Source organism: Ruditapes philippinarum, unplaced genomic scaffold (assembly GCF_026571515.1).
Source record: "Ruditapes philippinarum isolate M1 unplaced genomic scaffold, ASM2657151v2 ctg4157_1_1_1_1, whole genome shotgun sequence".
Taxonomy (NCBI): domain Eukaryota; kingdom Metazoa; phylum Mollusca; class Bivalvia; order Venerida; family Veneridae; genus Ruditapes; species Ruditapes philippinarum.
This window is the reverse complement of record NW_026857621.1, coordinates 116,899-142,624: the sequence shown is the minus strand read 5'-3', so window position 1 is coordinate 142,624 and position 25,726 is coordinate 116,899. Positions and strand designations below refer to the sequence as shown.

At 31.9% G+C, this 25,726-nt stretch overlaps 1 protein-coding gene across 1 annotated transcript in view; it reads left to right on the top strand.

Annotated features, from left to right (window-relative positions):
• Window positions 1–160: 160 nt before the first annotated feature.
• The window catches only part of LOC132750377 (uncharacterized), a gene marked incomplete at its 5' end in the record, with an annotated part of 46,002 nt that continues 20,436 nt past the window's right edge, over window positions 161–25,726 (top strand). The window contains 27 exons of the mRNA XM_060740344.1: window positions 161–292; window positions 629–760; window positions 1,086–1,217; window positions 1,544–1,675; window positions 1,999–2,130; window positions 4,701–4,832; window positions 9,418–9,543; window positions 10,295–10,426; window positions 11,126–11,233; window positions 12,156–12,263; window positions 12,893–13,035; window positions 13,382–13,693; window positions 14,920–15,100; window positions 15,624–15,889; window positions 16,238–16,448; window positions 17,340–17,582; window positions 17,912–18,049; window positions 18,679–18,876; window positions 19,560–19,811; window positions 20,290–20,521; window positions 21,095–21,267; window positions 21,578–21,739; window positions 22,275–22,394; window positions 22,894–23,019; window positions 23,403–23,532; window positions 24,387–24,529; window positions 25,452–25,538. Coding sequence (XP_060596327.1) covers window positions 161–292; window positions 629–760; window positions 1,086–1,217; window positions 1,544–1,675; window positions 1,999–2,130; window positions 4,701–4,832; window positions 9,418–9,543; window positions 10,295–10,426; window positions 11,126–11,233; window positions 12,156–12,263; window positions 12,893–13,035; window positions 13,382–13,693; window positions 14,920–15,100; window positions 15,624–15,889; window positions 16,238–16,448; window positions 17,340–17,582; window positions 17,912–18,049; window positions 18,679–18,876; window positions 19,560–19,811; window positions 20,290–20,521; window positions 21,095–21,267; window positions 21,578–21,739; window positions 22,275–22,394; window positions 22,894–23,019; window positions 23,403–23,532; window positions 24,387–24,529; window positions 25,452–25,538 — 4,383 coding nt within the window. The remainder of the gene's footprint in view (window positions 293–628; window positions 761–1,085; window positions 1,218–1,543; window positions 1,676–1,998; window positions 2,131–4,700; window positions 4,833–9,417; window positions 9,544–10,294; window positions 10,427–11,125; window positions 11,234–12,155; window positions 12,264–12,892; window positions 13,036–13,381; window positions 13,694–14,919; window positions 15,101–15,623; window positions 15,890–16,237; window positions 16,449–17,339; window positions 17,583–17,911; window positions 18,050–18,678; window positions 18,877–19,559; window positions 19,812–20,289; window positions 20,522–21,094; window positions 21,268–21,577; window positions 21,740–22,274; window positions 22,395–22,893; window positions 23,020–23,402; window positions 23,533–24,386; window positions 24,530–25,451; window positions 25,539–25,726) is intronic.

Sequence of the window (25,726 nt, the reverse complement as noted above, 5' to 3'; positions counted from 1 at the left end):
CAAACAAAAATCTATCTATCTATCTATCTATCTATCTATCTGAATTTGAAAAGAAATGGATTAAAAAAATCCTTTGACATACACATTTCTAAAAAATATTTTTGCATAAAATTCGTAGGTATACTGTTATGAAATTTTGTTTTAATCTTTTTGTGTTTAGTATCAAGTATCACATCGGTAGTGTGTACTAATAACGATGACTGTAGTGTTGATCATAACAGTCAATGTGATACGACTAACGGTAAATGTGAATGTAAAACTGGATTTGCAGAAACAGGAACAAAATGCGAATGTATGTCAAACCGAGACGTTTCTGATAATATTTAATGAATTACATATTGGATACGTTATAGGCTTTTTGAAAATACAATGAGACATTTCTTGGTAAACTTGTAAGATATAAATTTTTTAAAGGTGACATGCTTTATTTGAAACAGATTTGACATAAACACAAAGAATTAATGCAAAAATGACGTCAAACAAAAATCTATATGTCTATCTATCTATCTGAATTTGAAAAGAAATGGATTAAAAAAATCCTTTGACATACACATTTTGAAAATATATTTTTGCATACAATTCGTAGGTATACTGTTATGAAATTTTGTTTTAATCTTTTTGTGTTTAGTATCAAGTATCACATCGGTAGTGTGTACTAATAACGATGACTGTAGTGTTGATGATAACAGTCAATGTGATACGACTAACGGTAAATGTGAATGTAAAACTGGATTTGCAGTAACAGGAACAAAATGCGAACGTAAGTCAAACCGAGACGTTTCTGATAATATTTAATGAATTAAATATTGGATACATTATAGGCTTTTTGAAAATACAATGAGACATTTCTTGGTAAACTTGTAAGATATAAATTTTTTTAAATGTGACATTGACATAAACACAAAGAATTCAAGCAAAAATGAAGTCAAACAAAAATATATCTATCTATCTATCTGTCTATCTGAATATGATGAAAAGAAATGGATTAAAAAAATCCTTTGACATACACATTTTGACAATATATTGTTGCATACAATTCGTAGGTATACTGTTATGAAATTTTGTTTTAATCTTTTTGTGTTTAGTATCAAGTATCACATCGGTAGTGTGTACTAATAACGATGGCTGTAGTGTTGATGATAACAGTCAATGTGATACGACTAACGGTAAATGTGAATGTAAAACTGGATTTGCAGTAACAGGAACAAAATGCGAACGTAAGTCAAACCGAGACGTTTCTGATAATATTTAATGAATTAAATATTGGATACATTATAGGCTTTTTGAAAATACAATGAGACATTTCTTGGTAAACTTGTAAGATATAATTTTTTTTAAATGTGACATTGACATAAACACAAAGAATTCAAGCAAAAATGAAGTCAAACAAAAATTTATCTATCTATCTATCTGTCTATCTGAATATGATGAAAAGAAATGGATTAAAAAAATCCTTTGACATACACATTTTGACAATATATTGTTGCATACAATTCGTAGGTATACTGTAATGAAATTTTGTTTTAATCTTTTTTGTGTTTAGTATCAAGTATCACATCGGTAGTGTGTACTGATAACGATGGCTGTAGTGTTGATGGTAACAGTCAATGTGATACGACTAATGGTAAATGTGAATGTAAAACTGGATTTGCAGTAACAGGAACAAAATGCGAACGTAAGTCAAACCGAGACGTTTCTGATAATATTTAATGAATTAGATATTGGATACATTATAGGCTTTTTGAAAATACAATGAGACATTTCTTGGTAAACTTGTAAGATATAAATCTTTTAAATGTGACATTGACATAAACACAAAGAATTCAAGCAAAAATGAAATCAAACAAAAATTTATCTATCTATCTATCTGTCTATCTGAATATGATGAAAAGAAATGGATTAAAAAATCCTTTGACATACACATTTTGACAATATATTGTTGCATACAATTCGTAGGTATACTGTTATGAAATTTTGTTTTAATCTTTTTGTGTTTAGTATCAAGTATCACATCGGTAGTGTGTACTAATAACGATGGCTGTAGTGTTGATGATAACAGTCAATGTGATACGACTAACGGTAAATGTGAATGTAAAACTGGATTTGCAGTAACAGGAACAAAATGCGAACGTAAGTCAAACCGAGACGTTTCTGATAATATTTAATGAATTGAATATTGGATACATTAAAGGCTTTTTGAAAATACAATGAGACATTTCTTGGTAAACTTGTAAGATAACATTTTTTAAGGTGACATGCTTTATTTGAAACAGATTTGACATAAACACAAAGGATTAATGCAAAAATGACGTCAAACAAAAATCTATCCATCCATCCATTCATCAATCCATCCATCCATCCATCATCCATCCATCCATCCATCCGTCCGTCCATCCATCCATCCATCCATCCATCCATCCATCCATCCATCCATCTCTATCTATCTATCTATCTGAATTTGAAAAGAAATGGATTAGAAAAATCCTTTGACTACACATTTAAAAATTTTTTTTGCAACAATTCGTAGGTTACTTTTAGAAATTTTTTTTTTTAATCTTTTTTTGTTAGTATCAAGTATCACATGGGAAAGTGTGTACTAAAACGTGACTGTATGTTGTGGTAAAAGTAAATGTTAGACAAACGGTAAATTGAAGTAAACGGTTTTGCAGTAACGGAAAAAATGCAATTAAGTCAAAACGAGGGGTTTCGAAATATTTATTGAAGTAACGGGAACGAATGGAACGTAAGAAAAACAAAACTTTTTTGATAATTTTATGGAATTTAAATATTGGAACATTATGGGTTTTTTTTGGGGAAAAATACAATGAGACATTTTTTGGGTAAATTTGTAAGATTTTAAATTTTTTTAAAAGGGAATGCTTTTTTTAAAAGGTTTTTGACATAAAAATAAAAATCATAGCAAAAATTAGTCAAACAAAAATCCATCCATCCATCCATCCATCCATCTATCTATCTGTATATGAAAAGAAATGGATTGAAAAAATTCTTTGACATACACATTTTGAAAATATATTTTTGTATACAATTCGTAGGTATACTGTTATGAAATTTTGTTTTTATCTTTTTGTGTTTAGTATCAAGTATCACATCGGTAGTGTGTACTAATAACGATGACTGTAGTGTTGATGGTAACAGTCAATGTGATACGACTGAGACTGAGTAAAAGGCTTTTCAGCGTCGGTTACTAGTTACCCTAAGATTGACCTGAGGCCATTTTTAGCCTGTCACAAGTCCAAAATTTTCTTGGCGATGAGGGGGACTCCGCCCCCCCCCCCCTTCAAACCCACAAACAGAAGGGGCACATCCTCCTTTTGGCAACCCCCTGATGTAACATTTGGATGGGGATGTCGCCGAAAAAGTGATCACTTTTGTTCACAACATTTCTTAAACAAAAACCAGTGTTTGGGGCCTAAATAGGGCATTTTTTCACTGTTTGAGGCCTCAAAAAGGGGGGTGGGCAAAAAGCCGTCGAAACACGCTTATATGAGGGAAATGGTTAACCAAATATGATAAAAAAAAAACCTTGGAATTACCTAAAAACTAGATTTTCCATGTGAACACGTGCCTTAACACTGCATTTTGGTGAAAAATTGTTGTTTTTTGACATTTTTTTTTATTTTTAATTAACCTTTTACCCATGGCCGTTTTCATTGAAAAGCCTCCTGACCAAGTTCAAACTGCTATGATACTATAAAAAATGCTTCAATAGTGATGAAACTTGGCACAAATGTTGACTACACCATAGCCTCTGAAACAGCATGCTCAATCGTAAATTTCCTGTTACCATGGCAACGGGGGGACGTCTCAAAATTGCCAAAAATCACAATTTTGCATTGGTTTTTTTCCCATCAAAACTGATTTCAATGTGCTGCAACTTCTCAATGAATTGAGATAGAGTAAAAGGCATTTCAGCGTCGGTTACTAGTTACCCTAAGATTGAACTGAGGCCATTTTTAGCCTGCTGTTTTTTGTTGTTGTTTTTTTTGACATTTTTTATGTTATTAATTAACTTTTTACCCCATGAGCATAGTGCAAAAAATGGCCGTTTTCATTGAAAAGCCTCCTGAACAAGTTCAAACTGCTATGAAACTATGAAAAATGCTTCAATACTGATGAAACTTTGCACAAATGTTGACTAGACTATAGCCTCTGTAACAGCATGCTCAATCGTAAATTTCCTGTAACCATGACAACGGAGGTACGTATCAAAATTGCATAAAAATCACAATTTTGCATTGTTTTATTTTCCATCAAAACTGATTTCAAAGTGCTGCAAATTCTCAATGAATTGAGATAGAATAAAAGGCTTTTCAGCGTCGGTTACTAGTTACCCTAAGATTGACCTGAGGCCATTTTTAGCCTGTCACATGTCCAAACAAAATTTTCTTTAACAACATTTCTAAAACGAAAACCAGTATTGGGGCCTAAATAGGGCATTTTTTCACTGTTTGAGGCCTCAAAAAAGGGGGGGGGCAAAAAGCCGTCAAAACACGCTTATTTGGGAGAAAAGGTTTATATACATGTAAATGTATCAATCTATCTATCTTTAGTAAAATAAGAACTTTAGGAAGTGGTGCTTTACTGCTAGAAACATTTTGTAAATTAATGCGAACCTTCCAAACGAAAAGAAGTAGTTAGATTCTGAATGAAATTAAATAAATACATTTGTGTTTCCTTAGAAATGATTACATCGGTCGCATGCAATGATGGCGGTTCTGAATGTAATATTGATACTAATAGTGAATGTGATACGACAAAGAAATCTTGTGTTTGCCAAGCTGGTTTTGCAGTTGTAGGAGCAAGATGCGAAGGTAAGTCACACCAAAAGGTATTTTAATTTATGATTTATTAAAATTTTAATATCCTTTGATCGACTTGGTGAAGTCGAACATTACGAATGGCACTGAACAGAGGTCTTTCAACCCATTATGCATTTAAAGTCTTGTCTTTGTTTCCCGTCTGGAATATTTAACTATTCGAAAGGAGCAGTGACGTGACAAGCACTTGCTGAGGAACATGTGTTCACAGTAGAACTCAGACTTTCAATTTAATGTATAATGACATCTTTATTGTATCATCATTCGTTTTGACATTTTAACAGAACTTTGTTATTTCAATTACAATTAGGGATTGGTATGGATTTCTAGACTATCAAAAATGAAAACAAGCCAATTTGGAGTGTAATATGCATTTTATATTGATGTTTTTGACTTGTTTTATACTTGCCCTATACGTCTATTTATAGTATTAGTAACATACGTCACATTTTGTAGCCGTCTTTAGTATTTCAGTAATTATGTATCATTGAAATATATCCTGTTGAAGGTCTTGAAAGACCGAAACCGGTAGATCCTTGGATAAACCAGTTTTCAAAACATCCTGATTTTTGACGTGTGTTCTCGCCTTCTCTTGATTTAATTGTTGTATTAACTTTAGGGAAAATTGTATCCCGTTTGGGATCCGTCGACATTGGGTTATCCCCCGAGTCATCCGGAGCAGTGCGGGTAGTGTTATAGTTTTTTACTTTTTACCAGAATCCCTTGTTGGGTTCCACTGTAGCAGACTTCCTTTGAACCCTATGTGAGGATATTTTGCCGGGAAAATGTACGCATATTGCAAAGAGGGCACAATATATGTGGAAGCGTCTAACGTTTCGCCGTTTGTCTCCCAGACACTACTTCTGGAATAATCTAACACACTAACGACGGGAAAACGAAAATTACCCGATGAAACATCGCAACGAATTGACGAAAGCAATGTAACCCGTTTCAAAGTGTTAAAAAATTACATACTCATAATACACGTACCAACCACCATATTAAATACTTCAAGACAATTATCAACACAAAACCAATCCTGAAATCTCTATAAGTTAATCGTACTTCGCAAGTACCGGTGATCAACTCATTACTACAAATTGAATGGAAAAAGGCTCACATAACTTTCGGTCTAAAATTTTACGCGATTTTATTACAGTATGTGGAGAATAAAAAAAAATCATTTTACAAGAGTTGGAAATTATCAACAAAGATCTAAACTAAATCACTTCACAGGAGCAAATAAACGTTATCACTAAAATTCTAGTAAAGATTAATCTCAGTGTCAAAAAAGTCTTAAAGAACAAGAAAAAAAAGCCTAGAACAGTATATTTATCAACAAAAACTCCATAAAGATACCATAGAAGATTAAAAATACTTTATACTAACGAAAACCATGCAGAAAATTGAAAATAACTTGGCCAAATTTTCGAGAGGAATTTCATTTCACCAACTTGGCCCTAAATAGTTCACATTATTAAAATTGACTCTGGAAACATCATGTTACAATACCTGAACAATTTCTCAAAAGATAAACAACTATCTAATTAGATTAACGATATTTTTGAACTAACTATAAATCTTTAAAACTCATTATTATTTTAGATTAAAAGAACCAGCAGCTAAATATCACACCAGATTTGAAGACTTACAACATTTGTTACAAAATTATACATACTGGAAACAACTATAGAAATAAATTTCAACAAGAAGTTTAGTTCATTAATACTGAAACCAACAATAATGTCTCTTCAGTTTCAATAATCAACCTTTGATCTTTGATGTGTGTTCTCTCCTTCTCTTCATTTACTATTTGTTTTATACATTTCTAAACGGATTGCAACCAAACTGTCATAGAACTATTGTTACTTGTCACGCCAGTTCCTTTTCTCATAGTCTTCTTATTTCATTATTTTGACTGTATTGTGGCCGTCTGATACTGATTTCTATTTCTTTTTCCCATATTAAATAATAAATATATGGAGGAATACTTGCCTGACTGTGTAATTCTTTCTTTTTGCAAGAGATTTGATCATATGATTTAGAAAACTGTCATTGATTGCGCTTGTTGATTGATAGAGAATAACATGCGTGTCACATGATAAATAGAAAAACATGCTACTGTCGTTTGATATCAATTTCATCAGGCGAGGCTGATATGGGCTAGAAAGGGCGAGGCTTGTCGAGCCCATGAGCCCATTCTGCCCATATCAGCCGAGCCTGATAGAATTGATATCAAAAGACAGTAGCATGTTTTTCTATTTATCATGTGACACATAAAAACTGTCAAAATAACAAATAATCTACTTTTAAACAGCAAATTTTGTAATAAAAAAAAGGGTGGGATTTTTGTTCGAATAATTAATTATTGACAACAAATTCAACCGCCCCTGAAACTTAGAATTTGTAGATGGCGGCCATTTTTAATTTCGCTCGGATAAAAGATACAACAGAATGTATGCCAAACACAATATAATTCTTACCTTTAATTTAAACATCGATCCAAAAAATCCCTCAGAATCACATAAACTTTACATTTTGTTCACTTATTAAATATTAATCCGGCAAAATAAAGTAAACATTTACAAGTTTTCAAAGAAAATCGTCAAGCCTGTTTGTTATGTTATAGTATGACGTGAACATTTATGATGTCATTTGCAATATAAATTATGACCTCACTCATTTAGTTGGTGTTAAAACTATTCGCTGTCTAATTCATTCGTAATTGAAATCGAGATGATAAATAAATAAATATTGCATCTTGATTCAAGACTTGTAAGGGTATGAGATTACATTGTAGAATTCACATGCTGATGAAAATGAGAATATAAGCAATTGAAAAATGTCCGTAAAAAATGGGCGGGGCTTATTTTTGATATCAGGTTACTGACCTGATTTCAAAAATAATTATCATGCAAGTGTTATCGGGCAATTACCATAGTAGTTGCATGATAAATTAAATTAGATCTATGGCCATTTATTTTGTTTGATATGTTATACAAATAGGTAAATATTTTTTTCTGTATATAGTGCCGTTGTCATAAAGTTCCCTAGCACATACTGTTTGGGGCTGGTTTTATTTAATAATTTTTTTAGTGAAACGATGTCCTCAAGGCCTCTGAAATGCCTGAAAGAATTTCATTCTATTATAACTGTCAGAAATCTTGGTTTTATTTCAATTCCTTTCGTTTGTAAAGTAGGTTTCGATGCAGTTTTAACCAGTTGTACGAAGACGGCGTGAGCGGTTACTGGACATATCATCGATATGTTTTTTTATTTTATGCTTTTCAGTGGATTACTGATTTATCCGTGAAAATTATATTTGATAATTTCACAGTGAAAATTATCAAAATATAATTTCATTTTTTTCAATGACAAAACTACTTTTTTAAGATTTTCCCCATGTGGTACCTCAATTTTATTTTTACTGACAATTCTGACAATATCAGGCTGTTAAAAAAAATAGCAAAGCTGAAATAGGTAAATAACTTAAATGTCAAAAGTAATAAAGAGAGAAAACTTACTTCTATTCCTTCAAATTCCAATCACAAAATTTCGTCTCTAAATTTTTTTGTTTCGTTTTTACAGTCTGAAAAATACATTCCTTCCCCATGCTAAACTGCTCTTGATGACATTTGGGCATATTAAAGTATCCTACGAGCAATAACTGCCGTATGCTTTATGAAAAATTGAAAAGCATTGACAGCCATCACTCGTAAAATAAGTAAAACAACCCAGCGTTCCTTACAATGCCTTAGCAAGCTTCCAAGTTTTCCATTTTCCTAGCTCCTTTTCTGAATGTTTTCACTTCTGTCAACACTTATTTTTTGTCTGTTACAATCCTCAAATAAGTTTTCTTTCTTTTAAAAAGGTGTATGACTAACAAATCCAATTATATCCTTCTGAATCTTACACAATTATTTTCCTCCCATGGAATACACAACTTTAAAAAATGGCTGCCGCTTACATTTTACAAAGCCAGGTCTTATATAAATTCGCAGTAAGTAACAGAAATATGGATGGATGGTTGGACTTTTTCTCCTACAAGAATTGTTTGTTTTTATTATTAATGAAAGCGATCATTCATATTTTTTTAATAAAATGAATAAATATCACCGTCATTTAACCTTGATTGGCGGACTTATTTCTCAGCTCAAGACTTCTTGTTTTTAATGAGAAATTCCCTCTGAATGGGGCTCTCAATGGGGGAAACAGATTTTAATATTAACGTTAAAATTATGGAAATTTCGTTTTAACTTGTTTTAAAGCATAAAATAAAAAGAAAATTTGTCTGTTTGTTGTGTAAGATGTAATTTTATTTCATCTCGTGAACTTTAAAAACAGTATTCTCACTCGTGGCTACGCCACTCGTGAGAATACTGTTTTTAAAGCCCACTCGATGAAATAGAATTTCATCTTACACACAAACAAACAAATATCCTCTATATATATAATTGTTTTTGCATACAAATCCATGCTGTTTCTACTCTAAGTTTATTACTCTAGTGTGCTATCTTGCATGAACTGTGAAATATTAATATAATGACGATCTTCTATAAAAGGCATCTTACTCTATCAGATATAGACGAATGCGAGGAAAAGATTGACGAATGTGATAAAACAAATGGCAAATGTACAAACACACAAGGGTCATATACATGTGAATGTAACTCTGATTATAATGGTGATGGTAAAACATGTACACGTAAGTTATCTACATGTTTTAATTCGATTTACTATTAATACTGCAACTTATTCAGGTTTTTTAAGGTTTTGACTGATGCCTTTTGATTCGATTGCAAACCACATTTTTGTAACAAACATTAGGATAGTTAGTATTGTTGATTTGAGAGCGCTTAAATATTAATGGAAATTTGACATCGTTTTCCTTTTATATCATTGATATTAAATGATTGGTCGTTTACTTATTAATACAATAATGGATATTGTTGCAAGTTGGGAAGCATCTCTTTTGAGGTAACTTTAATTATGAAGTATCCTCCTGAAATTCTTTAAATCAGTTTAAAGCACTTCTTTGTTAATAAGAACGTTAATCTATAATATTTAATTCAAGATAATCAATTTATAGGACTGGAAAGACAAGAAGAGGGCCTGTGATTATGTTGCAAAATTATTTGGGCTTAACTTTATATATACTGTACATAATTATGTTTATGCAAAAATGATGCATATCTATATATGCCATGAAAATTAAACCAGGAACAGAGAATGAAAATGTAATTATGACATAGATATATATTTACTTTAAAATCTCAATTGAACTTATAAGATGTAATACGTATCACTGTATCTTACTCTGACTTTTAGTCGTATGTTTCACTGTTTTTATTTTATAATATAAGTACAAATTGAATTAATAAAATAAATGAAACGCTCAACAAGCTATTTATTTCAGTATGAATAGTATGAATTAAATTATTTGATTACTCTATCAGGCATAATCACAACAGTCCAATGCACGGAAAGTAGCAGTGAATGTAACATTGATGTGAACAGTGATTGTGATACAAAATCGCGTTTATGTGTTTGCAAAACGGGCTATGAAGTTGCTGGAGCAAGATGTGCAGGTAATATGATTATATTTTCTATCCGTCCGTCCGTCTGTCCGTACAAACCAGAGGTATATTATGGGGTTTGGTCTATTGTTCTCATAACATTAGATGTCTTTGATGTCATTCATTCCGTTTCTCTTCTGGGGTTATTTTCTGCATTGTGGGGTTAAAAAGAACAAAAGAAATAACAAAAGAAAACCCCATAATCTAGCTCTGGTAGGAACGTACGTCCGTCCGTCCAATACAGAAACCAAATGCCTTTCATTTACTGATATCTTAATAAAATGCGTGCAAATTTGACATAAATCTTTAAAACATGATATCGTATTTGAAAATTGGCTTAGTGGTGCCATTATGTCACAGTGGAACACACTCAATTTGCAATATTTTGTGTTTCAGTTATCTTAGCCCATGTTAATACATGTACACTGATAATTTCGTTCAAGTACATGGACTCTCTTAATGTTAATGCAATGGAAATATGCGCCGGAAAAGATAGATATATTTTGCACTAAGATGAAATATATAAGGACAAATAAAAATATGTTTTAAGAGATAGCTTGACAAGAATAAATGGAATAAATATTAATTGCTGTGTTTTGATATGTGTGATTTATAATAAGATATTGGTTATTAGTTATTTGATAGCTGCAATAGAATAATTGTTATGGTCAAACGATTCATAAATAAACTTAAACTTGATTTTCTTTAAAGCTACTTGTTCAAAAGGCCCATGTCAAAATGGAGCAACATGCACTGTCAATAGCAATCAACTGGTCTGTTCTTGTCTTGCTGGATACGAAGGAGACTATTGTCAAACAGGTATTGTAAAATATGACAGGGAAATGGGTCATCTACATTTTAAACACCATACCCTAGAAAATATGTTCCTCTTTACCTATATTAATGAAAGTGGGCCTTCTAATGATATAATATTTAGGATAACATATCCGGCCGGATAATTTTGTATTATGACAACCTTGGAATGGCACTATTATTTTTCATCGGACCGTTTTTATTTGTGAAAAAACACATGCAAGAGGCACATTATACAAGCTGACTGCTGGACGTATTCAGTATAATTTACTTGAAATGTTGTTGTTTTAGTATTGTTTATCCTATCCTGCTGGCGACAAATGAATCTACCATTGCCTTCAATGCATACCAACATCAGCCAATATATGTCGTCTGATCTAAATCAGCTCTATTAACTATTTAGTCTAGACAAATTAAAATTGTCCTTACATGTATAAATGTGTTATGGCTTCGTCCAGATTAACAAATTGAGTTGTCAATTTAAGATATTTAGCATGCCAAATGTCATTTGAAAAAAAATGATGTTGTTATCAACATGTGGCTGTTCCTACGTAGTTTCTTATGAGAACGTAGTCATGTGGTATACTGGTGTCACATAGTTAAACACAATCATGACCCTAGTAAGGCTTTAAAGCACAATCTCTGCATTGAAATGCATATCTTTTGATCACTAGACTAGCCCTCAACTTTATAACAGGTTAAAATTGTTTCAATATTTTGGTTCATGTGGGTGGAGGTCATTTGAAAACTAACATGAAAGAGTGATAGCCGGTTTGAATGTGATTGATTGAAATAAAAACATATATACAATATGTAAAGTACAGGTATATCTTATGCTTTTAAACATTTTAAGTTAATTCATTAAATCAAATAGATTCGTTCTAAATGCCGGGTAATGCATAGATCAAAGCTTACTTAATTGTTTTAGGTAAATGCTTGGATACAACTTGCCAGAATGGTGGAAAATGCACGGACACAGATAACAAAGTCGTTTGCGAATGTACCAATGGATTTCAAGGGGATTATTGTCAGACAAGTAAGTCTATCTGTCACACCTTACAATACAGTCCGTGTGTAAAGTAGAGATATTTGCGTACCAAATATTCAGTACTTCATCCAGTAAGACAAATTAGTATACATTTTTGTCTGATATATCTATTTTACAGATAGTCTATCTTACATTCCTTTATCACACTCAGGACAAGACAGTTTATTTAACATATCTTTATTACAGTTAGTCTATATAACTTGCATTTACTACAATCAGTACGACAAGCAAGTTTTTCAGATATATCTTTATTACAGTCAGAAAGACTAGACTTTTTTTATCGAAAACATTATAATTAATAAAAAAAAATTCATTCAAATGTCGGCAGTACTGAACAACTTTCCAAGACAAGTCTTAAGTAACACTTAGCAATTTGATTTCAGTGAATCTGCATTGTGATTATAATCTTTATAATGTTAAAAGTTAATTCTGTACATAAACAAAGTATATTAAAAGCTTATACCTTACATGACCTGAGTATATAAGCGAAATGGTTGACTATATATAAAATCATATTCTCACATGTTACGTGGTTACATACATCCTAGTTAAAATTTTGCGTTTAATCTGGAGCGACATGGTCGTATCTAAAACATCTAATTTTATATTCCGTAAAGGGGTTGCCACGTTACCGCTAAGTTATGGTGCCAACTACGGTCAATTAAAAATCTCCTATCCGAAAAAGAGAGACTGGTGTGTAATGGTTGATAACTTTGAGTGTCCAATAAAAGTTGATGACGAGTACAGAAACAAATTTTATGTAAGTATCCAATGTTTATTTAACATTTTTTTAACAAAGCTCAGTTCACATGTTAGAAAGTAACAACATGCGTGAGAATATGTTTCTTTTAAAAAAACGCAAATTACAGCAGCCATTTTCTATTAAACATCTACTCTTTTAGATTCTTACAGTTAACTTTTACAGAATACTTTATGAATTTCTGCACAAAAGCTAATGACTTGTTAGCTTTCTAAAATTTGACTTAAAAGTAACAAATCACTTCTAGTAATTAACTTCGGTAATTTTCATTTTCATTTGTAAACAAGAAAAAAAATTTAATGAGCCAAAAGTTAATAGTCATATATATTTTTGTATACATTTACAGATTTGTGAAAACGGCATTGTCACATTCAGAAAACAATACAAGAAAAATTCAGTTCCATCTTCTGTATCAGAGAGAAATAAGTTCAAAAACAGAGATATAGTAGCTCCTTACTTTTCGAACATTGATGCCAGAACTACCGGTGATATTTGGTACCGTCTATATAATAAAGACGAGTTAGCCAGTGACACCACAGTCAATACAGAGATATCTGCTATTCTTAATGACGCAGGTTATGGGTCGATGGATGTGTACTTTCTTCTTGTGGTCACGTGGGCTGATGTCGTAGAGTACAGCAAGGATACTAATGATTTGGTAAGAAAAGCATCATCTTGTATCCGAAAAAAGACTGAATAAAGAAACACGCCAATTGTCTTGTTTACAATGGAATTTAAAACAGTAAACAGGAAAAAATGCATTGCGTGGTAGCGCAGAAAGTATGAGAAGAAATAATAAGGATAGGACTTTGTCGATACATTCACTTGATTGATAGATCCTTTACACTGACCTTTTATTTGAATAACAATACATTTACCCACAAACATTTACATGATCTATGCATTATATACATGTATGGGACGTGCCTTCGGAAGGCGTGATTTTCAAGTTCTATTTTCTCGCTTTCTATAAAATGCGTTGATCTTTTTCAAAATTTGATAAAAATGCTAAAGCAATGTATCATTTGTTTTTGTTATAAAATGTTTCCCGAAAAAAAGGTGAGTTCTATGTGATTTTATGTGAACATAATATTTTGCTCTAGAACAGTTTATTATCTGAAATATACAGATATGTACATATAATATTGGTTCATGCATATCAAACTTACCAACAGCATCCATAAATAAATCTGGTTCATTGCCTTGTAAAATTCTAAATACTTTCAACATAACATTATATTGTATTAAGACACTATACGACTATTATTGACTCATTTTCTTTGCTATATTTGTAGTATCATTATAGCTACATTATCTTAGGTTTTCAGTCCACTATCATTTATATAGGGTGCTTATTTGAAAAAATTACAAGAATCATATAACTTTTTATTCAATATTCTTATTTAATTGCCCGCTGGTTATCCGAAACAGCTATGATGGCAATAACGTTTTAACATTTCTTAAAGCAACAACTTGGTTTAGTAACTTGATTAAAAAGCTAGGTGACATGAATCTTAAAAAAAACTGCAGAGATTTGTTTAACAGCGCAATAGAAAGAGTATTCATGACATTGAGGTAATTAAGTGTAACAAATGTTAAAATTGAATTTTAAAAATCGATGTGCAATCAGTTTATAATATATTATGACAATTTTTTTATTCGTTATATAAGACAATTACAGCAAAAATGTAGCTGAGAGAGATGCGAGAGATATTAAAGCAAAGTAACTTAAATGCATCTTATTATGATTTTGTGATATCATTTAATTGGTTAAACCATTATAAAACAGATAATCAATTCTATATTGACATTTAAAAATATAAGGTTTCCTCTTAAATAAACAAGTTCTCAAATTTATATCATTAGTTTTGTTTCCTTTTCCAGACATCCACATTTCAACTCATCATAGTTTCAGACGGAAAACACAACACGTTTGCTTTCTTTGCCTACCTAGAAGATAAAATGAATTTCGCAACGTTTGAGAATCAAATTGGAATAGCGTTTGAATTTCAACAAACATTATCTGTCAGAGTACGCAGTCCTGTTACACGATATACAAATCTAGGTAACTTAAAAGTGTTTTTTTGTTATAACATTTCAAAGCAACCTGTAAAGTTTCAAACTATGTATAGCTTTTCATTCTTTTGAACGTATATGAGGTATTGAATGACAAATATTACAATGACGTGTGTGTGATATATAAGTCAAAAATTCAATAATAATAAAAATAATAATGTTATTATAATTGTGTCCCTTATTCGTTCTTTAAGTATTGATTAAAGTTTAGAACTGTTGAGCAAATACTTGTCAATAATGGATTCATGACGTTTATCTTTATTTAAGTGAGTATGACTTTGAATAGTTTTGAAAATACATATTGCCTTTTGAGATCGATTTATGGTTTGTCCAAATAGGCCTTTCGAGAAGTTAAATGTTTTCAAGTTTGTATTTGATTAAAATATTTCAGAAAAAACAAAGAAAAGGTGAATTATTTTTATAAGAATTACATACTGGAAAAAGTGTAAGTACTCTGGTTCTTAAGATTTGAGTAAAATTGACAATACATCATGGTCTATTTTATAATTCAGGACGGAGCGGTTTTGCGATGTTTTCACTGAACTCGGGTTGGAATACTAAAATCTCAGATTGCTACATTTGTAAACAATGGACAACTCGAGAGGCAAACACACTTAAAGTCTTAGAAACACGATGGAACGATATGCCAATGTGCCCGTGTGATAAGAATACAATTCAAGTAGCTGGCTTTTTCGAGAAAACATCAATATTGATATCGTCGGATATCATAGACACATATAGCATCAAATCAAATGAAGAATATAACTATCAAGGAATGGTTAGTTTGTTATTACTTTGCTATAGCAGGAATTAGTTATTTGAACTTTGCAGTTTTGATTCTTTGTTAACAAGAACTACATGAAGCATTTTAAAATACAGGTAATGCAGCATCAGTTTCCCGGCGACATGAAAACAAATTGTTAAGCAATATTACTTTCATTTTCAAAGCAAAATAGCAAAGTGTAGATTTTAATTTAGAGTAGCTTGTCGCTTGATATTGAACTGAGATGTTTGTAAATGATTACTCAGATAAACTCAGATCTCGTGTATTGAACTTATGACAACTCTTCAACGCACTGCATAACAACCAATCTAAATACAATGTTTTGTTTGTTTCTTCTCACAGACATGTACCTACGAGTCAAGCTCGTTCATATCATCTGGCGATAACGTTGGTTTTAGATCAGAATATAATTCTTTGACTTTTGGTTATTATGCTTTTTACAATGCCGAATTAGACATGAGGTCAGTATGCTGCAAAGCCGGACTATGCGATGACTTCCATGCTGTTCGTCCAAGGAACACTAACTGCACAGCAAGCGCTGGTGTACTTGTCGGTATGTGATATAACTGATTTCGTTAGTGTTCTCTTAAATAATGAGTAAGCCATCTCTCCATGCTATTTTTAGAAATTCCTAAAGCGACGCCATTAGTTTCACGCTGGATGAATTTGATGATTGCATTATATTAATTTTAAAATTGCAGCTTAAAAGGACTCCGTTAAGGGTTTCACAGTAGGGACTTGAAATATGTTGATACCATTTGATTTAGATCTTAATCAATAACTGTGAGCAAATTTCAGAATGTTCAAGAATAGTTGTTTTAATAATACAAAGTGATCCAGGAATGAAAAGCGCTAAGATATTTCAACTCAAAATTGATTTGAAAACCACCTTAATAGATTTTCAATTTATTTCTGGGTAAATTTCGTATTTCCTTTTTGCATATTTTTTTTCATTTGAAGAACCCAAGTTGATCTTTGTAATGAATCAACATTTTACTTTTTAGACTTCTGGACCGTTTTGTAAATTTCATTTTGAGCAGCCGGTGATTTCTGCATTGTCCTCAAAAGATATCTAAAAGAAAAAATATGTTATCTTATCAAGAGAGAAAAAATAATAGCCGACTTAAACAATGCAAATTAAAGTCATCTTGTACTCCCAAAAATGAAAACATAGTACGTTGATTCAAAGAAAAAGATAAGTATATACTTTGTAACAAATCAAAATTTTTATTTTTGATTTAACTTGGGCCAAGTAATTGCATTAAGAGACTATTATTATATTTTTTCTCGGGACGATGGGACACAATTTTTTACCAAGCTTGGATTGGTCCGTTGTGTTACAAAAATAATTTCTCCACGCCCAAAACTTATTTCGTTTTGTACATGTTTGTAAAAGAGTAAAATGTAAAATGCTTACCTTATAAGACTTTTATTACCTGACTAGGTGGTGGAACCGGTGATCCACATATAACCACTCCTGATGGAAAATCCTTCACGTTCAATGGAGAAGCTGAATATACAATGTTGTCTGTACAAAAGGAAGGAGTAGACTTTGTTTTACAAGCAAGAACAGCTCCATTCCTTAGTGATGATGGAACATCTGTTGGTGCCACTGTTTTCACGGCGTTCGCAGCTAAAGACAATATTGACAACTCTCGATGTACAATTGAGCTCAATAATAACACCGGTAAGGTGTTTGCGGAGAATACCTGTTTTTATGATTATCATTTTTATGATTTATAACATAAGAATCCATGATTGGTTAACAGCATATTCTATTTTTACTGAAGTCTCTGTTCTCTGTCACATTGTTTTCTTTTGTGTATGTTTCTTCTTATAAATAAAGTATACAACGAAAAGTCGCTTTGTATATTATATATGTTTTATTAAAATTTAGAAATATATGTAAGGAGTATGATATGGATACCTTTTTACAATAGTTTTTATAAATGTTTTATTCTTCATCACATACATGTGCACATTTAATTTTAATGTGTAATTATGTTTGATAATCAGATGCTGGAATGCAAATTAAAGTGAATGGCAAATTCTTCACCTCCGAATTTGCTTCGGATCAACAATTTTCGACATCTGAAGGAGCTGTTTCGTTGGAAAAGCAAAATGGCAGTATCAAAGTTAGCTTCACAAAGTCCAGTAAGTCACGTTTTTGTCTGAGGTAAATGGGTCTATAATGGAAAGTCTGTAATTACATTAATAATCATGTTAATAGTATTTAGTATCATAGTTATCATACGTGACATCACACCAAGAAAAAATTATATATACTGTTTGTTTTGGTTAAGTGTTGAATACATGATCAAATTATGCATATCGATATATAAATTGATGTAGAACAAACTAGTATTGTACATAATTCATAAATGTTCCTAATAAAACACATAAAACTCTATTAACATTTTTGTTTCAAAAATTAAATGTAAATGAATCCAAATAAAACATTGCTATTGGTTTTCTAACAGAATTTGTCATGTTTATGGAAACTGTTTTCATTGAAGGACAATCCACTTTAAGCTAAACGGTTGTTTGTTCTACGATGATTCTCATAATATAACAGCTGTTACGTCGGCAATGTCAATGTCACATTACATTCATTGGTTTTTGAATTATGATCTAGCGCAATGACGTTTACATTGTGTATGAATTTATCGTTTATGAATTTGTCTACTTTTTTCTGCGATGTGCGTGGTTATTGTGTGCTGTGTTGTACTGTTTATATGCCTGTTTTTTGCTACCGTCGTAATCTAAATGATTATTTATTTCAGAAATAAGTTTTACTGTAGCTGTAAAGCTGAAACGATTGCTGACAATTTCCGTGGCAGTTCCGGAAACCTATGCAGGTTTACCGAAGGGACTTATGGGAAATGCGAACAGTGACCCGTCTGATGACTTTACTTATCCAAACGGAACTGTTCTACCAACCAATGCTACAGAAAGAGAAATATTTAACTACGGACAGACTTGTGAGTGCGTTATAATTGCACGATTTTCACGTGCTTGTGTACGCATCAATATCAGGTTCTTTTAGCATTTATCCAACGGACAATGTTTTCCCACTTGCTGTCAAAAAGTAAACAGTGTATTTTGCAATAGGATTTAGTCCGATGAAATAGATCAACAATTCCCAATTACAGAGAAACTAGCCTTTATTGAGATTAAAGTAATTTGGGATATACTTCAACAGACAACTTAGATTTAGAAATGAATACGGCAGCCAAATTGAATCGTATACGCTCAACATATTTAAATTGACAACACTGAAATTCAACATGTACCGCTTTATTATAAATTAAAATTTGATTTGAAAATCTTAAACAATGATTTACATCTAAAAACAACCCTGATATTCTTGTTTTATATTTGTTTAAATTTCTAGTTTTTTCATACTTTTTTCCATACAGTTTTCAATTTTTATTTTAAAGATACCGAACACAGCGGTGATAGAACAACTACACAATATTAAATGTAATTTATACTGCTTGGTAAATACTATATGCAAGAGATTTAGATCTTGCACTTTCCGACGTATACAGTTACATTAAAACCTATTTAGTATAAACTCTTTGGTAAGTAATATGGAATGAAATATCTTGAAATTAACTTACCATTACAATGCTGATGCACGAGTTTCACGTGGATATTTCAGGGATGATAACCAGCAGTGACGAGTCAGTGTTTGAATATCCGCCCGGTGGAAGTTTTCTAGATTTTCAGAACTTGAATCCAACAGTTAATTTCCTTGACGAGGCTGATCAAGCATTAGTCACTGAGGCTACGACCTTCTGTGGAGAAGGCAATATTCCTTGTATATTTGATAAAGTTTTCACCGGAAATGACGAAGTAGCAGAAGACACAAAATCTGTCAGTAAGGAACAAGAGGATATACAACTTCGTCTTGGTAGGCTATATAACATTACATTACAAGTGTTGCAATAGTATATTTAGTTGAAAATGTTTTTGATTTGTTACTATTTAATATTGCTATCCATTTGATCTGCTTTCTCGGCATCTTTTCAGCCACTTACACTATTTCACACCTTCAATATAGTATATATTTATTTAATATTTTTTAATGCATAAATAAATAATCGGCGCTTAAATTGATACATGAAATAAGCATACCTCTACCTGATATGTTTAAACATAGAATTTGGTTTTTAGGAACAGGCGTAAGTTTGTTGTTAGTATGCAGGTTCAATTGTTAAAGTTAAAGCTTTAAGATATATTTTGTTTGGAAAACATGAAAACATTTCAGCTCTATATAATCTTAACATGGGTAGGAAACATCCTCGACAATGTTTGGACGAGATGATTACGTTAAATGATAACGGTGTTTAGATTTACACATCATAATGTTCTATTATCAATACTTCCAGAAAATGTTGCGCCTACCTTACAGTTAGATGTGGCAAGCTTAGACGAAAACACTGGTAAGATACATGTACTGAATGAAACAAAGACGGAAGTAACTTTAACTGGAGTAGACGACGGTGTTATAACATTTCAGATAATTAGCGGCGCAGATATAGCTACTCTACGGGACGGAACTACAAATAATGCAAAGGTCTTAGAAATCTCGTTTCAAAATGATACAGCGATAACGATCAGGTACTTTTTTTAACATGTCTCATATATACTTTAGGTTTTAAAGATTGAATAATGCAAACAACTGTATATATACAGTCATTCAACCTGTAAAGAATCTTTATAACGAATAAATTATAAAACAGATATCATTTTTAAAGAAACAAAACGACATTTCTTTATAAATTAACAGCAGACTAGTATACAATTTGCAATTAGAAGAGACCTATAACACATACAAAATCAATCACCCATCACTGAACTTGTAGAACCAGTTCATCCACACATAACTAAATGACAATATACAAATATGAACACTTAACACCACAATAGATTTGATCTGGCCTTTACGAGAAATTATAGTAAACATTCTAAAAAGAGAACTTGAGTATTTTAAACCTTATCTAAACAAATAGATAAAATAACTATTTTTCTAGATGTCAAAGTTATTTTCTCACTTAGATATTATGCATATATTTCTTGCTATGCAGGCAAAAAAAAATCTGGGCCAGAGACAGTTTTATCTTCCTTTTATGTATTGTTAAAATCTAAAACGCTATGAAATTACATTTATTGTTATAATTTGCAAACATACAGTTTGGTAGCCGTTGACAACTTCCAAGTCCAGTCAGCATTACTAGTTCTTGACATAATTCTATGTACTGGTTGTAACGGAAATGGTGAATGTGTTTATACAAATACTCGAACTCCAGACCCGGCTGTTCAGGGCTTCAATTTAGCTTTGTGTGATTGTAATGATTTCTATGAAGGTACGTACAGAAGAACAAAATGTTCATTAAGAGAGTATATATCATCATTTATCTGCCTCCATCACACATGAATCAAACGGACTAAGATCTAGTTCGAAATTAAAAGAAATCATGCTTAAATGACCATCTGAATTCATATACTACACTTTCAGATCAAACATAACACAATCTGAAATTGTGTCAGGTAAGGCAACATTCATGATGTTAATACTGCTCATTTGATTGATAACACAAAATTAAAGTACTATGTGAAATGTTTATACTGCTAATACAACATGAAAGTATAATTGGCATTTAAAATGATTTTAAGGGGACGAATGTGGTACTGATCTCGATGGGTGTGAAGGTGACCCTTGTTCACTAGACCGTGAATGTACGGACAATGATGCGGCCACGCATGCGGAGACCGAAAATGCATTTACGTGCGGCGAATGTCCTGATGGTTACACTACAGACGGCCAGGATTGTTTAGGTATTTACGAATAGGAATTAGAGCAAAATGCATTACTAAAAGTAGCTTTAACCACTGAACATGACTTATGATATAACCATCGATACTATTCATTACACGATTCAATTGCTTGTATGACAGTCTAAATGTCACTAAGCCAAAGTTCGCGTAATAACACTATTTCTTTCATTTTTGTTTGGGTTTACTTTGCACCTACACAGTAAAATTCATACAGCGACTTTCCAGCTTTTCTGGTGAAAAAAATATTTGGGTTCTCCTCTATGCATTATGTATTGCACTTACGGGCCCTTGAGAACAGCCATCGACGTTCGGTAAGCTAGCTTGATAGCTTTCTCTCATCAAAGAATCTAATATCCCTGGCTGGATTCTAACCCAGAGAGGTAAAGGACAAGTGAAGTTCGACAAGTTACCATAATGGGAGGTATTATATATTTGTATACAAACAGATGATCTAAACGTAATGTATTTATATAAATTTTAGAATGAAATGCAAAAATGTACTACAAAATTAATGTATATTTTTTTATTATTTTAGACATAAATGAATGCGAAGCTGAACCTAAACCATGCAGTGATATTTGTGAGAACACTGTAGGAAGTTATGTCTGTAAATGTAATGAGGGCAGACGTGCGAAGAATGCCACAACATGTATAGGTATTGTATTTGTTATCACTTTTAATTACCAGAAAGACAATGAACATCATCATTGTGTGGATAAGGTAAATTGTGACACAGGATAAAGTTCTTGGTAGATACTTTTGTTTGAGATTAAAAAGTTCTTTGCGTCTATTTGTTGTAACCTGTATATGATGCAATTGTTTGGTATTTTAATCGGGCATATTTTTCATGTTCACGATTACTAGATTCATCGTGAAACCTGCATAAAATTATGCTGCAGTCGTTGTATGAATGTATGGATGTTATATAGGAATGATAGCGATTTCTTTTAATGAGATGACTCATTTTTATTCTTATATACAAAATTATTCCAAAAATGATAACCTGTACCACTTCATACTTGACAGTGACATCAAATTTGCTTACGAATTAATAAAAACGTATCTATTGATGTTTTGCCATTATGTAGTACTTTATATATTCCTACTATACATTTCTTCTGTATTGTTATATGTTTTTTATATTCTTTATCAAGATATTAATGAATGTGAAGAAGCAACGAGTAATTGTGAGCAAATTTGTACAAACATAGACCCAGGTTTCACGTGCAGCTGTAATGATGGTTATGATTATGATGCTACTGCAAACACGTGCACTTTGTGTAAGTCTATTAACAGATTAAGGGAAAGTCACATATTTTGTGTATTTATTGTTTAATTTAACTAACTTTTCTTATTCCTTATATACAGGATAATTATTCATGCATAAATCCTAACGTGGTGACTTCATATTTATTTCATTCGTAAAATTAATGTAAATTGGAACAGAAAGCTATTGAACACTTCTTTCAAAAAGTGCAATAAACATTATAAAGATATTACACCAAACAAATTACTTGTCCTAAGATATGTTATGAAGGAACAGAATTTATTTTATTGAGATAAAATATCAGTAATAGACTGAAAAATTGAATGTTTGTATATAATATACTTAACTGTCATTTTATTTACTAAAGGTAGAACATAATATGTTTGTACATTGTAGCTGATACTGCATTATGTGCCACTTCGGGATGTTCAACTGAAAATGGTGGATGTCTTGTGGAAAATGGCGACACTAAATGTTTCTGTAACAAAGGGTACAAGCTTGGAAACGACGAGAAAAGTTTTGTGAAGTTTATAACCTGAGTTTCTTTCACGGACATCTAAGACAATGCCTTGAGATTACTTTTTCTTTATATAAAACTCTGTCTTGGATTTCAGGATTTTAATTCGTCAGAGTATATTCTGTGCTGATTTTTGGCCCGACAAATACATGGACGTCTGAGTTTAAGCTTAGAGATTTTTCTTTCTAACCTCGAACCAAGGACATACGGTAGAGGCTTTTGTTTACTTTTGTTTGCAGTGGTGTTGTAAATAACATTGACATGATAACCGTTAAATTAAAACAATACATAAGTAATTAAAATAAAGATTTGATTTCCATTTTGGGATTAGATAGGACAAACTTGTCAATAGATGTCAAAATACGTGTTTGCTTCTGTTTCTAAAACAATCATTTAAGTGAGAAAATAAAAAATCGTTCTAAATTTCTATTCTTCGCTGCTATAACAAGGCCAGGAACGAGTCTAGGGGTATTTTTATTATAATAAGGCTGTTACATGCATGTTTACCAATTCACATATCACTGGTGTTTACAAACATGGCAGAACTCAAGCAATGTGTGAATTATAGAGATGAGTTGAAATGATTGCAATTCAGCAAGCTTGTTAGTTATCAAATCCCAGTTTTCAAGCACCTGAAATGATAGTTTATAGGTCACTGTAATATTATGGCGACATTCAGCTGCTCTGATAGAGGAAGACGTCTTGTGCCCGTATACTCACAAATTAATTTGTAAAAAAGAGCTATTTTGTTTTAACATTTAAATTGCTATTATTTACGACTTAATTATCTTTACATATTCGTGTGTCTGACAATATTTGAGATACAAAATTTCAAAAGGTAAAAATACTCTTATTTTGTTTAGCGATACATTACTTTTTTATTGTTTAGATATTGACGAATGTGGACAAAACATCTGTTCCGGAACATGCGATAATACAGCAGGTTCCTACACATGTGGATGTTTGACAGGGTTTACATTAAATGCTGATAAAACCACTTGCTCCGGTAGGTCACTCCTCTCATCATTTACTAGGCAGTGATTATGAATTTTGCATGACTAGAAATCTACATTTTTATGTCATAAGAAACTGACTACGTTAGTTTTTATGGGTTTCATGTTACTCTGGTATTTTAAGTGTCATATTGCGACTTTCTAGCTTTACTGGTTACTAAAGACTTCCAGTATTTGTCCGTGCTTTCCTCCAGCTATGAACAGGTGAATGAATAAAACTGCCAATATTTTCTAAGTTAGATAGATAGCTTACGCACAAGAGAGGTGCCAACCTCTTTGAGGACTTATGATGATAAGTTTGATAAGTTTCTTTCAATATTCCATTGGACCAAATGGTCCATGAGTATAAATACACACATGATCAATGACAAGACAGTGTAAAGCATTTGCATACAATAACATGTGAAAGTGGATAAGGCATACACCAAACTGTATATCATTGAAAAAAATATCAGGACAAAGGGACATTCAAATTTAAACATGATGCTAAATTAATTTCCACTGTCTAGCAAAACTTACGGATGTAATGACGTCGACGTTCAACCCTCGGCCACAGAGGCCCTACGAATGAATCCAAATGATGAACAACACTGAATTGATAAATTCTAAATAGCGAAAATGTCTTCGCAGCTTTACACTCTTTTATAATACACGGGTCGTTATTTCTGTTGTAGTCCCGTTTTAATCACATATCGACGGCAAAATGATTGAAATCGATGTACTTGTGATAGACAAATTATGCGGAAATACATGAGGAATCAATTGAATATGGACCGTCCAACATGTCCGTATGCTCTTTGTAAACATCGCTGTAATTATTCCGTGAAAATTGTTATTTACCATTTAAAATGCACGTTAAATTATTCTATGGTGCTGGATAGAGTTAATTTCAAATGTTTTCAATTTTATTTCCAGCATGTTTATCTGGCTTCTGGGGAAATGACTGTGCTCAAACATGTACATGTAGCAGTCTAGGGTCGTCGGATTGTGACAATGCTAAAGGTCTGTTTAACAAGCCAATGTTTTCATAAATATGTACTTTACTTTACCATTATGTAGCATATTTTCTGCATTGATTTATACTTTTAAACTTAAAAGGAGCAGTGTTGTTTTTAATTCACATATTTCGTAGGTGTTGTTTGCAACAGCAAAAACACTTGTTTCAGATAGAAAATATTGTGAAAATATTG